The sequence below is a fragment of the Drosophila pseudoobscura genome, chromosome X (assembly GCF_009870125.1).
Source record: "Drosophila pseudoobscura strain MV-25-SWS-2005 chromosome X, UCI_Dpse_MV25, whole genome shotgun sequence".
NCBI classification, from domain to species: Eukaryota; Metazoa; Arthropoda; class Insecta; order Diptera; family Drosophilidae; genus Drosophila; species Drosophila pseudoobscura.
Window position 1 is genome coordinate 15,316,168 of NC_046683.1, and position 15,764 is coordinate 15,331,931.

General features: G+C 45.1%; 2 protein-coding genes across 2 annotated transcripts; both read right to left on the minus strand.

The window, feature by feature from the left end:
• Window positions 1-137: 137 nt before the first annotated feature.
• CHOp24 (transmembrane p24 trafficking protein CHOp24) lies at window positions 138-1,051 on the minus strand. The gene is made up of 3 exons (XM_001354634.4): window positions 795-1,051; window positions 388-722; window positions 138-323 (listed from the first exon to the last, which is right to left on the minus strand). Exons 1-3 carry the CDS (start codon window positions 934-936, stop codon window positions 174-176), a joined length of 627 nt encoding a protein of 208 aa, XP_001354670.1. The 5' UTR covers window positions 937-1,051; the 3' UTR covers window positions 138-173.
• Window positions 1,052-9,584: 8,533 nt separating this feature from the next.
• On the minus strand, window positions 9,585-11,378 carry LOC6901312 (lanC-like protein 3 homolog). The gene is made up of 2 exons (XM_002133977.3): window positions 11,238-11,378; window positions 9,585-11,173 (listed from the first exon to the last, which is right to left on the minus strand). The coding sequence occupies exon 2, from the start codon at window positions 11,169-11,171 to the stop codon at window positions 9,915-9,917; it is 1,257 nt and encodes a 418-aa protein (XP_002134013.2). The 5' UTR covers window positions 11,172-11,173; window positions 11,238-11,378; the 3' UTR covers window positions 9,585-9,914.
• Window positions 11,379-15,764: the final 4,386 nt, after the last annotated feature.

Consider the following 15,764-nt stretch of genomic DNA (forward strand, 5'->3'; position numbering starts at 1 on the left):
GCGGCAGTGCTGGAATGCCCATCTTGTTAGTGTTTTGTTGTTGTTTAAGGTTTATTACAAAAAGACTTTAATCATTCGTTTAAATTAGACTGAGACAGCTAGTCATCCCACCACACCCACCCCCCCTCGTGGTATGCGTGCGCTCCGCTACATTCCTCTTTGTTTTGTTTTCATTACACAACGCGCTTGACCTCAAAGAAGCGTTTCAGGTAGTAGACCTGGCCCACTGTCATCAGGATCAGGACCAGGGCCTCGAAAGTCGACCACAAAACCACGCGGGAGTTGGTGCTCTCGTTCACCGATCGATGGATCTTATCGCGAACCTGCAAAAAAGACATCAGTAAAGGTGTGCGTTCTACTGAAAAGACCAGGCGGGGCGCGACTTACGTGCATGTACTCCTGCTCGTGCTTGACGCTGGTCAATGTGCCTGAGAGCTCACGGATCATGTCCTCGAGCTTGGTGTGACCGACCTCCTCCTCGCCAGGAGCGCCAGGCGCACGCTGCGGCGCGTCGCCCACGTCGATGGAGAACATGACCAGCTTGGGGGTCATGCTGCTTCGCTCGTTGTTGAAGCAGACCGTGTAGGTGCCCTTGGCGGGAGCCACAAACGTGTACTTGCCGGACGACTCCTTTTCGCTTTCGTGCATCACATGGTTCTCGGGGCCGCTGATCTTAATGTCCACGTCCAGAAAGCCGCCATCAATTACCTCAAAAGTGACGCCTGAGCATTAAACAAAACGAGATTAATAGTTGAGGCAGGGCTTTCAGGCTTATGCGGAGAACTGCCACTCACCAAATTTGGTACCGCCTTCGACGTTCTCGAAAAAGCACTCTTCGTTGTGTGCATCTACGCTGACTATGAAGCCCTGGCCGGCGGTGGCCAGCAGGCAAAGGCCACACAAAGTCAGCAGCAGCTTGGCGAGCGTTGGTTGCATGTTGTTATCTTAAGTTTGTAGTTTTTCCCTAGCAAAATGCTTTATTTTGCATCAATCCCGTTCGCAGCCACGTAGTTTGTGTGACGTCTCGTTTGATGAAAACCCGAACTTAGCCCACTTCAGCCCCCTCTATTTAAACAGCTCAACGACTTGAGGTAAATGGCGGAAAATATTACTGATTGTAAATTCTTCTTGCAGATTCATCTGAATTTAAAAATAACAACGCTAACTTTCACCTGGACTGAGCTAAAATATTTCGATTATCATTATTTTTGGTGGAATATTAAAATACCACCTTGGGTTGTAATGGGTTAATCGTTCTCCGTCAAGGATGGGAAATCATGTTGCTAAATTTTGATGTTCCGTCGAATATTATCAGCTATATAGAATATTAAGCCATGCCCACATAGTTTTATACGATTGATGAACCTATTTTCTAATTGACTGGCTTATTCCAAATACTTGCTTTTATTGTACTTCGACTAAAAAAATGTATAAACAAAATAGTTCAACAAAAAGAGTACCAATGACGCTGGTACATGCTGTGTGTAAGCCGTAGTATAGGTCTTTGTATACCCTATTTCGTTATTTTTATATGAAGATGATATGAAGTTAGAACGAAATTAATAAAGACCTTGCTCAGATTGATATGCTTTAGACATATTAATGCATATGATTAGGGTCTTGTAAATATATCTCGATCCCGATACACATGCTTGGTTCCTGTAAGAAGACCAAAACCTTCAAAATATCGTTGAAATACCTTTAAAACAGAGACTGACTAGTTTTGGTGCACCTATATTGGTGCATTAGATGACAAACATTCTCTCAGTTCTATAATATCCATTTCCCAGGGTGTGCAAAATGTTTCTCAATTTCACGGCACATGAGTCTGGCCCAATGTTGCCAGCAGCATAATACGTAAGAAAACGTAAGTGGGTATGGAATGTAAGGGACATTGTTGAGCTGAAAAGGACATTGTATCCCGGAAAAATTCCCTTTTTTTCTGACATATTTTGAAAAATGTAGATTTTGATCACAGACGACCAGGAATTCGATGCTGATCACGAATTAGTATTCGATGTGGATCTAAGTGGCGTTTCTACGCGATTTCTACATTGGTGACAAGAGGGTGGAGGTTCATAAAATATACTGGTAAATACTAGAGCTAGACGTGGTGGCAAGAAACTCAGAGAATCCGATCCAATATACGGTCTGACCCTCAGAAATAAATATACCAAAATATACCGTCTCATTTTCAAATTATATCGTTATAATATAACGTAAATATGAATAGGATGTATACTTTTGTTTGTCGAAAATGAACTGGTTCCGATAGATCGATATGCTATGCGGCTAATGGATGGGGTGTGAACACACTGTCATCTGCTGTTATTAACATGGCATGTCGCTGGAATACCTGAACATCTGGCTGAATTCCAGCAGCAGGGTGTGTTTGAAGTAGGACAAAAGTAAGGCTTGAGCCGCACTTAACAGTCACTTAACAGCAAGGAAGCATGCTACTGGACCCACAATTTCCACCACACGAATTCGGGACAGTGCTGCCATATTAGCAGATTTCAGGCTAGATCTAGCTTGAAACATGGAATTAGCAAAAAGCCTATTTAAGCTGTGTTTTATAGTTTTTTAAATACATTGCTTTCTTTTATCTGTAAATTTTTGAATCTATTCGGGATTATATTGTGGCATACCAATTTCTCTCCATTTATTGTTGGTTAAGTAAATAAACCAACAACAACACATTTCCAATTTAGCTGCATCGAAAAATGTCCAAAATAGGATTTATTTTTGTAATATACTCTGAATATTCAGACCTTTGGCATTCTTTGGATTTGCATGATTAGGGGATATATATTTATATTTTGAAAAATATTTCCACTAAAGAACTCAAGTCTAAAAATGAAACCATCCCATACAATAAAATTAAAAAAAGTCTTACTAAAAAAGACCATAAAATATGGCAGAAAACTTTAACTTTGGCTCGATGCATAAATTTATCTTAAGGTACAGCCTTTGTATTGACACTAGTAGAAAATCCTATAAAAGATCATATACTTCTCTTAAGAAAAGATTTTAAGGGTGGATTCCATTACATTCACGCGTATAATTTGGTGTAATTTCATAAACCACTGTAGTCCTTGTTTCAAGTTATATATATATATATGCGCTGCACCGACATTTCAAGTGTTGCCGAAAATAAATAATATCAAAAAGGGTTTTTTTACACAAAAACACTAAAACCTGCCATAGTGTGTGGCTTTTTTTCCGAATCTAGCTTGTATTGACTTTGAATTTCTGGCATCACTGCCAACGGATGCTGCGCGGAGAACAGCCCCAAAAGCCCCATCAGTGGAACAGTCAGTTGTTTACCAACTCAAAGCCCCAACGGAACGGATGCTGCGCGGACGAAAGAGCCCCAAACATCGAGGAATCGAAACAGCCGACAGAACAGAGAGTTCCACCCAAATCGCGACTTTTAATCCATTCGCCGTGTGCCAAAAGCCAAACAGTGACAGTTCTTCCTTTGCCTTGGTTTTTTTTTCGAGTGTTTGAGAGAAGTGCGGGAAAGATCTCTCCAGAGATCTCCTCAAAGAGAAGAGAAGCCGTGTGTGAATCAGTCAGTCAGGGACAATAGCCATGCGGTCATCGGCAGCCAGAGCCACGTGCGAGCGGCGTGGCCGTCAGCAGCAGAAGCTTCATCAGAACACCCAACAAAATTAGTGAAAATACCATTATTTGTGATTGTGATTCATAAAATCGTGCACAAAAATCATAAATCATAAACCCAAACCAAAACCCAAAGCGAACCAACCAAAGCGAAAGTGAAAGAGATTCCTCCATTGTTATCCTCCCAGAGCAGAGGCACAGAACAGTTTACCAACAGTTGGCAGCGTCGCAGTGGGAGAACCACTTGAGAGTCCGAGTCCTCCCGACCCTAAGCGTAAGGTGAGTCCAGGTCTGAACAAGAATATTCCCGATTTTACTGTGATAACCCTGTGGAAACATTCATTTGAATTCGATTAACTAATTGACCGTTAGTAGAGCGTCGATGTTATCGGTTAACTTATCGCCTCTTAAGTTCGAGAGCCACCTAGCATTGATAGGTGTCAACGTTTCTTGGCTCTAGGAAAATATCCTGGAATCCCATAAGCTTCTGCAGAAGGGCCTTCTCAATTGATTAGTGATTGGTAGGATCATGATCGTACATCCCAATTAATGAATATCTTGCATAGCACTAGAGTCCCACCTAAAGAATGGGATCCTAACCTATGATTTAATAATAATAAGATGGTGGAATGTAACCAGAAAGCCCCTAATGCATCTCGAGCTGCACCTACTCCCGAATCTATCCCATCCTCTACGCCCATTGAATGCCAAGACCCTTTTGTAGGACTTTTATGGGAAATCAGTAGCTCAGGGATCTTCGTGTACCTTCTCTGAGTGTGGCGGTGTGTGCATTCCCACTCGCACTCTCCGTGGCGCAACAACTGAAGGCACATTGAAATTGAATTTCGCTGAATGCATAAACCTCAGAATATTAATTACAAACAAATTACAATTTCCCTGCTTCGCCCTCTTGTCACATCACGGCCCCCGTTTTGGCCACCCCTTTCGGCCAGGCCTTAATTAAAGACGCCAAAGAGTAACGGTAATAACCGACAACGAGAACGACGACCGAAGAGGGTGCTGCTGTTGTTGCTGGCGTAATTGTGGCAGACATCGTCGCTCATGCTCGCTTATGTCCCTGCCACCTCCCAGGCTCCACCCAACGCCACCCCGCACCTGCCTCCACGTCTCTTGGCCGCTCTCTCTCTCGCTCTCTCCTCTCAGTCCTTGCTTGCTTTTGTTAGTATAAAAATAAAAAATAATGGAAGAGAATGGAATAGAAGGGAACAGAGAATGAATAGTGGAAGATGGGGGAAATGTGTGTGTGCGGTGACTGCAAAACTGTTGCCTAAAACAAATTTCTACAAATATGCCTCTCTCTCTCTCACTGTCTCTCACTGTCTCTCTCTCTTTCTATCTGTTTTTCTAGCCCCCTCCCACTGCCCACTCTTTCTCGCTGCCTGATTTATGCCAACGGCAAAATTATGAAAAATTGTTGCAAGCTAAATTTAAAAGAAAATCTGAAAGTAAACACAAGAAACGTCAAAAAGATATACGACCACAAGATACCCATTAGTCGATCAATTTCCAAGAAAAAGCAGTACTAAGAAAAGGCAAGTGCTGGTATTTCTGGTTGTAATATTTATTCTCCATTGCAATGATTTTGTTGAATTTTCAGATCGTAAGATGGCCAAAGCGGATTTCTATAGCTTTAATGTAGGGGATGCCACAGGTATTTTCTGGATTCTGTCTCTGGGTATGGCGAAACCTTAAAACAATCTTCGATCTGAGTAGGAATCACCAATCAATAGCTTAAACTTTTTTAGTCCCTCAGATCCGTAGAAATAATAGGTTGATTGTGTATCTCTATAGCAGCCTAATGCATACCCCTATGCTGTAAGGTAGTTACGGGGTACGCGAAGAGAAAAGAAATGAAAATAAATAAATTCGATAATATATCCATAAATTTCGTTCGTTCAGCATTTTCGGCGTCACCGGACGTCGTGAGGTCGTTGGATGTGCCCGTTAGTAATGGCGTTGAGTAGCCGTTAGTTTCTCCCTCCCCTACACCATCCCCATCTCCATTCCCATCCACTGTCCACCGTCATGGCTGCCTTGTAGCAATTAACATGTGCAAATTTCTGGGAACATAAATTTTCAGTAAACTGTTGTTGCTCTCAGCGCCAAATCTGCGTCTGTCGGGGGGCCATTAATTGTGTGGCTCGAAGAGTTGAGGGATATCTGAAGAGAGAGAGAGATGGGTAAAGACAGGCAGTAGATCTTGGGAATCTAGGGCATGGGAAATCAGAGCTGGACAACAATTAGAATAGGAGAAATCAAAGGAAGAACGACACATGGAACAGAACCAATCAAAGGAAGGGCAACAACAATAGGAATAGAGTATCAGAGGCAGGACAACAAGTGGAAGAACTGGTACTGGTATAGTGGTAGATTCGCTATATGGAGAGCAGGTGAAATTCGAGCAAAAAAGGACACATCACGACGGTGACGATGATATATGTATGTACCTACTATATTTTTATACGAGATAAGTACAGTCGTTGCCTGGAAGAAATTTATTCAAATCGAGGAAATACTATCTTGAAATTAGAGAAAACTAAACATCTTTAGCCATTTTTAATACAAAATATAATGGATTATGGTGGCTCTCAATTTGCTATTTGTTGAGCTACTGAGCTGTCGGACCCGACTGGGCCCGTGTTTGCCCAATTCATGGCATCGCGACAATCAAAATTATCCAATTATGGGGATGCATTGCACACAAGCCTTCCCTTGGGCCTCTCCTCAGATGACGAAAATCAAGGAAGTGCCTAATAGAGCGGGGGCAGAGTACGTTTGCTGTCATACGCTAGAAAAGAGTTCGATTCAGTTTCGGTTTAAGAGGTAGAATCGAATCAGCATTTCAGAAAGTAAACACATGCTAACTTGACTTGCTTAATGTCTTAATGTCTCTGGTTTTTATACCCGGTACTCGAAGAGCATATGGGTAGAAGGGAGGAAAGAAGGAAACGTCTCCGACTCATAAAGTATATAGCCATATCTCGATAGTCATGTCCGTCTGTCCTTTTGTCCCGACCAAATTTTTGTCTTACTTTTGTCGTACTTCCAAATTTCGACACTCCACCACACCTGGATCAGATTGGAATATTATTATAGCCAGGCACTCAACCCCCTTCCACGCGCTTACTTACATTCTCTGTCTCTATCTCACACGCTCTTCTTCGTGCTGTGTGCGCCCTCTAGCGGAGGAGAGCCATACTGACCGAGTACAGGGTATAAATGTGAAGTCGCGGCCCTAGCTGGGATTCATAGCGTTCCCCTTGGTTTTTTTTAAAACTATTTTTTTTACGATTAATGTCGAAGCTTTAGCTTAGGTTTAAAATATAAGAAAGCATTTAAGACCAAGCATATTGCAGTGCAACACCCAAAATAAGCTCGGAGAGAAAGCGGGGCAAAAAGAGAGAGAGAGAGAGAGGGAGAGAGAGAGAGAGATGAATTTGGTCGACTGAAGGAGTCAAAGGAGGAAGGAGCGGAGCTCAAAGTGGCTTATGCTTGACTGATTTAATGCATGTCAAAATGTCAAAATATGCATGCACAAAGTAACCGTTACACCAAGCATCGTTTCACGCCCCCTGTCGCCCACTGCCACCCCCCGCAATAAGAAGGAGACCGAAAGCGAAACCAAAACCAAAACCAAAAGCACTCCTTCAGCGTGGAGAGAGGGGGAGAGGGAGGGGAGAATCCTTTGGCCACAGTCGAAACAATTATAAATGATAAATGTCAAAGAGAGAGAGAGAGAGAGAGCGAATGGCAGTGAGTGAGGAGCAGCAATGGACAACATTTAAACATTCAAACTTATAGCACACACATATTAAACTTAATTTGGCGCACAGCTCATTAATAAAACACATCACACAGAGAGACAGAGAGAGAGGGATGGAGAGAGAGAGAGGGGTGGAGAGAGACCACGAACCCCAAACTTGTAGGCTAGTGTGCAGTGCCATTAAAACTTTAAAGTGTTGTCCTCTCTCCTGACAAATGAGTGGGAATAAAGGCGCAGTGGGATAGGAGGGGGCACCAGAGGGGAGGCGGTAGGCGGTGGGCGGTGAAGTGGCCGCAATGACGGCGAGTGTGGGTGTTGGAGGGGGAGGATGCCGGCTGGGGGGGCTGGCGGTGTTGAGGCTGACATAATTTATGCAAAATATAAACCGAGCGACAGGCAAAAACAACTTATTAAAAAATACGCACAACAAACGAGCGACGGCTATAAATAACCCCCAGAAAGCAGACAAACTCCAAGTCACAGAGAAAGACCAAAAGGGAGAGAGAGAGCACACACAGAAAGCGATAGAAGCGCAGAGATAGCGAGGGAGAAGGCATGAGAACTTTCTCAAGTGGCTGCGAAACTGTAAGGATTTCCAGCAACCCCCTCCCCCCCCCCGCACCACACCGCACACAGCACTGCCTTTCAACAGGAGGCAGCACTAAGGGAAGCATATGCACTGTGGCAGCTCTGATAAAAAATTGTATCCATGTGTGCATGTGCGGGCATGCATACGACAAACACAAAGAATCCTTTTGATCTTAGGTGTAAGACGAGAAAGAAAGTAGTCGCAATGGTTCGCCCTATACCCGATCCCTATATTTTGTGGGACTTTCAAAGACGAAAAGGCGATCCCTTGGATAGAAATCGAACAAGAATCAAAGCAATGGAAAATGGAGAATCGCATTACAAATTTGTATTCTGAGTGTGGTACCTTCTACCTTTTGCTGTGAAGAAAGGACATGCTGGCTTCGGCTTTTCTTGAGAAAATATATGCTTTCCTTTCCCCCCCATGTTTGCTTCTGTTTTACGGCTGTCGACGCCTGCGGCTCGACCAACAATTTTCAGTTTCATTTTCGTTTAGTGTCAAGTGCCAACAGCAACAGCAACAGCAACAGCCAGCAATAGCAACAGTAAGAGCTATAACAACTAACGGTAATAGTCCTGCACACGACAAGCAACTAAAACTGTTGGGGAAATAATATCCAACAGCAACTACTACGAGGACGAGCAGCAGCAGCAGCAGCAGGAAAATGTCAGGCCCAGCTGCTTGTTAAGGCGACTCTTTGCTTAGGGAAGCAGCCAGAGCAAAGAGCAGGAGGCTGCCAGCAAGAAAAAGATAATATGGGTGTTGGGGGCGCGGGGCGGGGGGAAGGGGGGCCCCAAGAAACCAGACCAAGACGTTGGTAAAGCGCGCTGCTGGCTGCTGGATCGTAAGGATAACCTGGATGGATTGAAATGGGTGTAGCTGGGATGGGGTGCAGGATGGGTGGATTATCTTTCGAGCCCGAAACCGTTTAACCCGCTTTCAAGGGATGGAACTTTTTCGGCTAGAGCCTGGATAGCCAGCCATTGTCTGCGGATTATCCTTGGAGTCAGAACCAGAGCCGGCAGACGTTTAGCCCGCTTGATCCCCATAAATCATTGCTGCGGATGGGGGTATTCGATTAGGGCCTAGAGCCTAAGGGATCTTAAAACTGACTTTAATCAGGTTTGCAGGAATAGTTCGTATTATCCCAATGCATTTGGGTGTTTCTAGTGGACGATGGTCTTGTGGTGTGACTATGTACTAGGGACTATCTTTAGCCCCGTAAATGAACTGCCGGTTGGCAGAATTTTATTCAAATATATGCACACATTTTTGGATCATAAATTACTCTTTTAGCGGGAGAAAATTGAACCCTTTTATAGCGTTCAGTTTTGACATATTTTCGAGGAATTTTCGAGTAATTTTCGAGTATTTTTCGAGGAATTTTCGAGTTATTTTCGAGTAATGTTCGGGTAATTTTTGAGTCATTTCCGAGTCGAATTTCCAATCACATTTCAATCCCCTGCATGATTAGTTAGTTTTTTTTTTGAAATTAATATTTTTTCCACCATCAAGAGAAGTCGAATAGGACTCGAATCAAGCTTTATTTTCGTGACAAATAATATTCCAAATGCTGGTTGGACTGAATAGAATATGTTTTTGGATTGTATAGTAACATATTCATCTGTTAATAATTGCCAAACGATTTGGAGCTGTTGCATTAAGAGATATACTCCCCTTGAATGCGTGTTTGTACATCAATTTGTGTGTGTGTGTGTGTGTGTGTGTTTGTGTTGTGTAAAACGAAAAAAATTTTGATGTGTAGCATTCCAGCATTTGGTAATTGCTGAGAGATCCTTCTAAGAACGAACTATAAGGGCTATCCACACCCAAATTTGGTTAAAGCAAAGACAACAACAACAACAACAACAGCAAAAAAACTAGTCTGTGGCTCCAAGTGTAATCCTTGGGCTGGAGTTAGTCGTGGAAGACATCCATAAATGGAAAAGCCGCACGATCGGGATCGAGCAGATCGATCAAAAAACAGATGGCGCCGGCCCAGCCCTCGTACAGGCTCTGGGGATGATCGGGCGACTTGTGTACATTGTAGAACATCGGATTGCTGAGCATCAGCATGAACTTGTGGGCCCGGTACAGTTGCTTCGGTTCCTTGGTCAGGCGGTATAGCAGCAGGAAGACATAGCCGTTGCCAGACACACCATGGCACAGGCCGGGACCCTTGTAGAGTATTCCCTTCTTCCAGACCAAGTCAGCGCAGCGGCGCAGCGCCTTCAGGTATTTGTCCTCGTTGAAGACCAGGTAGGCCTTTGCCAGCATGTAAACGAATCCGGGGGCACCGTGGCACCACTGATGCAGTCCCTTGTTGACCCCGTAGCGCACGTCCTCCAGGGAACACGGATAGTTCCCCTCCTCGGTCTGCAGACCGACAATAAAGTCGATGGATCCCTTGATGTCGGCGATCATGGTGGCCGAAGTTGGGACTGCGCACTTGCGGAACCAGGGACTGTCCAGCAGCATGTGCATTATGCCAGCCAGTCCATGGGAGGCGCCCAGGTACTGGGTGCCGTGGGTCGTGTACATGAGCGGCATCGGACCACGGGTCGACTGGCTGGCCTCGCGACCGCTTGCTACAATCAAATGGCAAATGGAGACGATCTCCTCATCGGTGATTATCTTCCCGCCCAGGACATCGTTCAGCCAGTAGCAGCCGGCCAGATAGCCGGCACGTCCCTCCAACACCTCATCGCATCCGCTTGGGGTGTGCAGCTTGGCCTTGCTGGCCGAGAGGCCCAGCTTAAAGTTGGCCAGGTCCTGGGCCAGCTCCTGGGGGTCGCCGCAGGCCTGCGAAATGACCGCCGCAACGGCATAGATGCCAGCATTGCCATTGACGAAGGAGAAGCGCTCCCCTGGCTTCTTCTTGAACTGCTCAGCCTTCTCCTTGGCCGCCTGTATGTAGGCCGAGGCATGTGTCAGCGCCTGCGGGCAGATATCGCGAGTCCTTGGGCTGGTGGCCAGCTTCCAGAACATGTACGCGATGCCAGCATTGCCCACATAGAGATTACCGCGCTCGTCGTGTCTGCGCAGACGAGGATCCAAAGTGGATCCCACATAGGTGGCGATCAGCCGCTTGATGTACTCCTCCCCAGTGAGGAAAGAGGTTTGTTCACCCTCAGTAAAGTCGGGATAGGGATTTTCGATGTATCGCTGAGTCATGTCTGTGGGACAATTTGTTGTTTTTCATTTGAATTGTGTTTGTTTTGTTTTTAACTGGAGTTTTACCTGTCAAGCGATTGGCGCTACGTTTCGTAATTTTTTTTTTAAATTTCTATTTGTGCTGCTCTCCCAGTGCTCCCGTTGGCTCTGAATACTAGAATGAGATATTCAACGACACTGACCACACAGCCAACCAACCAGTTGTGATTGAAAAATGTACACAAATTTCATGGCATTCTATGGCAACCTTTTCAATGAATACAAAATATATATAAAACATACAACATTTTATTTTTGCATTTGCAATCACAGCCAGAATTGAATTTATTTCCTGGTTTATCAAAATAAAAAAAAATGTCGATTAAAATCATAAGAATCGTAAGAATTACTATTATAATTGGAGTTTGTTGCGTAGCAATTTTGTGTGTGAAATATCCTTAGACTGCAGGGAGTTCCGGGGCCCCTAAACAATGTTTGACCTGAGCCGGGAACAGGGAACAGGGAACAACTACTGCGAGTAGTTTGCTTACTAAGCCAAGTTAAGTACATCCTCTGCTTCTGGGCCTGATTTATATACACAGAAATACAAACAAACACAAACGCTTGGAGGCTATGGGAGACATTTGCAATGCTGCTCAAACTGTGGAGTGGGTGCACATAAATTAAGGTAAGGGCGCCACTTCTACGAGTGCCAGGGCGAGCGTGTGAATGTGTGTGAATGAAACGTTTTCTTAACCTTATTTTTGTGTGCATTAAACACACACACAAGCACACACACAATCACTCATACTTATAGACACTTGAAAGTTGACTTTTGAAGACCTGAAGGCGATGATCAAGCATCGGCATCGGCATCGGCCTCGTCGTCGGCGGCGGCATCGTCATTAACGTTATTATAAAGGCAGCAGCAGGAGGCAAGCAATCTTGCAAATTGCACCCAGATGCACACACACACACACACCCGTACACGTTTATATAATCTGGAAGCCATTAACTGTTACCTATTTGCTGGCGCAAACTTTAAGGCCAGAGGGTGGCGGCCACAGTGCGTATGATTAATTTAAATGCAAGGCTATTAGCATAGAAACCAAATAGAGGAAGCACAGTGAGAGAGAGAGGGAGAGAGAGTGAGAGATGGGGGAGAGGGTGGGTGGAGAGGAGGCTGGGTTATAATTGCAAATGAACTTCTGCCAGATGTGGCATTAAATGATCCCCAACTAAAAACTCTTAAATTCTTAAGCCAAAAATTGTATTTGTACAAAAACTTCTTTTGTGTGTGTTCTTTCAAAGCCATTTCCATGGCAGTAAAAGCTCTATTTTACTCTTTAACTCTAAAGAAGAAACATGAATACTCTCTCCTCGCATTTCAGATACAATTCGATTCCATTTCGGTGAGCCGCTAAGTAATATATATTTGTAGGATCTTCTGATTGTCAGCCCAAATCCTTAAATACTTAGGTGAATGGCACTGTGTCCCTTTCCTTTTTGAAGCACCAGAGTGTAAAAGGACACTGTTTCAGGGTAAAAACTCAAGTGGCAGGACAAACACTAAGACGCCTTGCTCTCCCTGGCTTGCATGTCTGTCTGTCCGTCTTTTGGAATCTTAATGTGTTTGTCTAACAGTCCACCCGAAACCCATTTTCCATTTGCTTAAGGCACTCAAAATCAATTAAATGCATAGTTTCGAGTTGATCTGAGGGAAGGATGGTAGGAGCACGAGCTAGCTTTTAAGGACAACTGCTGCATGCTCTGCATACTCCTACTCATCGTACTCATCGTACTTTTGTGCGACTGCCACTGCCACTGGCGTGAACATTTTTATGCGCCACGCTCGAATTCATTAGCCTCGTGATGCCGTTATGTGCCAGAGTCAAGTTCTGTCTGACTGCCAGAGGAGGGAGTCGTCTCTCTGTCTGTCTGACAGCTCGGAGTGTTTAGCTTATTGAAAAGTTTTCATTTGGCCCGACGTGCGCACGTTTAGCACAAACTTCCAGGCAAATGTCAGGCCTGCAGTGGAATCCCAGTCCTGTCGCAGTTCCAGTTCCAGTCTCCGTCCCCCCCCCCACACAATGACAAAGTGAACCAACCGAACTGGCGGCTGCCAAGCTAATCAGCCAACGAATGCAACTCCAGCCCCAGCAGCGGTATTTTGCATCTGCCTCAAGCGGCAGCCCCAACCACCACCAAGCTGGAGGTACAACTTCAGCCTCCGCCTCGATAGCAGCTCCCAGCTACAGCCCCTGTTTTGGGGCTCAGTTTGAAATGCAGCTGGGAAAAGTTTGCCTGAATTATGTAGCGCGACGGTAATTTGAGGCAAACTTTTGATGCTCGAATAGTTTTAGACACAAACGCCAAAGCTGTGCTGTGCTGTTCTGTGCTGTGCCCTTGCGTAAAGCGTAAAGCGTTAACTTGGCTATTTCGGTGGAGCTAAAAGCTAAAAGCATTGCATCCGAGGGTCGAGTGCTAGGAATGCTGGCTAAATCGAAAAAGAAGACAGCAATGCGATTGTCAAAGTATTTGCACTTGATTACGAACTTTGTGACTTGCATATTTATCGCCCCTAAGAGGGAGAGAGAGAGCGAGGAAGATCCAAAGAATTACCAAGAGCATGGCATATCGAAAAGCCAGCGATAACAAACCGGAATAATCGATGAGAGAGGTGTCAAAGCAATCGTGTATCTTTTCTCCTCCAACAAATCGCCTATCGAAAGCCATCGAAAGTGCCAAATCTTTTCATAAATTTCCGTGCTTACCCCAGACAATCGCTCAGTGAACTTTTGTCAAGTAATTGGCATCGTTGTGCGCCCAATAATCGTTATCGATGATAACTAAACAATGATTTATCGCCACTTTGCCAGCCACATTGTCTGCTTGTCTCTCTCTCTCTCTCTCCTTTAAGCACATCCTTTTCAAAGCCTAGGCCACATTTGACCCGAAACCCCCAAACCTCAAACCTCAACCTCAACTTCATCGAAGCTTTACTTGCCGGATTCGGCCATTAAAAACGCTATCAATGCGACCCAAAACGCAAAACGCAAAACGCAAAACGCACCGTGGGGGTAAAGGGCACTGCCACTCGCCATGGCTGTCGAAAAACCCAATACCGAATATACCCAAAAGCGAAACCAATTCCAATTCAAAAACAAATCCATTGTAAATGCGCTTGTCGTCGGCCGTGGGCCGTCAGACGTCGGTGGTTTGCGGGAGGTAGTGTGCCAGCCACGGGGTTATGGGTCGATGGAGCGGAGCCGTTCGTATGGCATAATAATAACCGCTAACTTGTCACCTTGCCACCTTGCCACCTGGAGGTGGGTGAGGCTCCTTTATTATGGCCGCCGCATCGAGCGTAGCTCGTAAAAGGGATGTTGGACAAAAAATTACGTGTATCCTTTTTCTAATCGTAAATGCGTGCACAGGGTGGGCAATCGAACGGGGAATAGGAATTGAAATGATTCGGGTAAGCCCCCAAAACCAAAGCCAACCAAAAAAAAACACACACACACAAAACAGGAGAACCAGAAAAGTCTTAGTGGCGACTCTGGGGATACCCTTTGGTCAGAAAAAGCAAAAGCAGGGCATCTTTTTCTGTGAAAGATCGTTGTGTGTCCACTCACCATCGTTCGACTCGTTCGACTGATCCATTGAATGCCTAATATGCTTCCCTCCGTTACCCTCTGACACAGGCATTTAATACACCCACCATAATTCAGGATTAGGGGTATGGGGAAAACTAAACTATTACTTTTATTTCCTTTGTGGGTGGCAATTGGTGGAGTCACAGCCTCGTCCTTGCTGGCTATAGCCCCTCCAGACATCCATTCCTGATTGGGGACCAGGAGCAGGACCCGTAGCAGGACCCGTAGCAGGACCCGTAGCAGGACTCTTGTCACTTTGTGGCTTAGTCCCATTGTGGCTTAGTTCATAAATGTTTGCCAGGAGCCCAGTGGCCGACCGGAGAGGAAGCTGCGGTTTTTTTGCTTCGCATATAAAGTGATAACGAAATAAATAAATAATAAATTTCGTTTTTATTTCAACGCAACGTGTATCGCTGGATTTTTTAGCAAATTTCCCTCCACGAAAGTGTGTCCTTGTCGCCCCCACAACCCACATCCCACAGCCCACATCCCGCATTCCACATAAATAAATAGCTAGCAAAAGGTTCGCATAGGTCTCCGCTCGGCGCTGTCATGAAGTTTGTCGCATGGTTAAACGGGGGGGAGGGGACAGCAGGCGACAACACGCTCGTGGAGGGCAGCCGAGGGTAATGCGATATGGTCAAAGGAGCATGGGGCAGTCGAGCAGTGAGCTCAAATGTAATAACTGGCAGGGAATGGCAATGGCAATGGCTCCGCCAGCACTGGGAGGGAGAGTGCATAAATTTTTGTGAATTTTCAGCAGGACAAGTAGGGATAGTATAAACAGAACCCCCAACCCCCATTCGAAGATGGAGATGGAGACGGAGATGGAGTCGGAGTCAGAGTCAAGTGCTGATTCAGTTCTCTGAATTATGACGGCACTATGGAATCCTTGTGTTTGGGGGTCCTTTGCTCGAATGAATGTTCTGTTTATTCAGCAATTGTGTGCGTGTGCGTG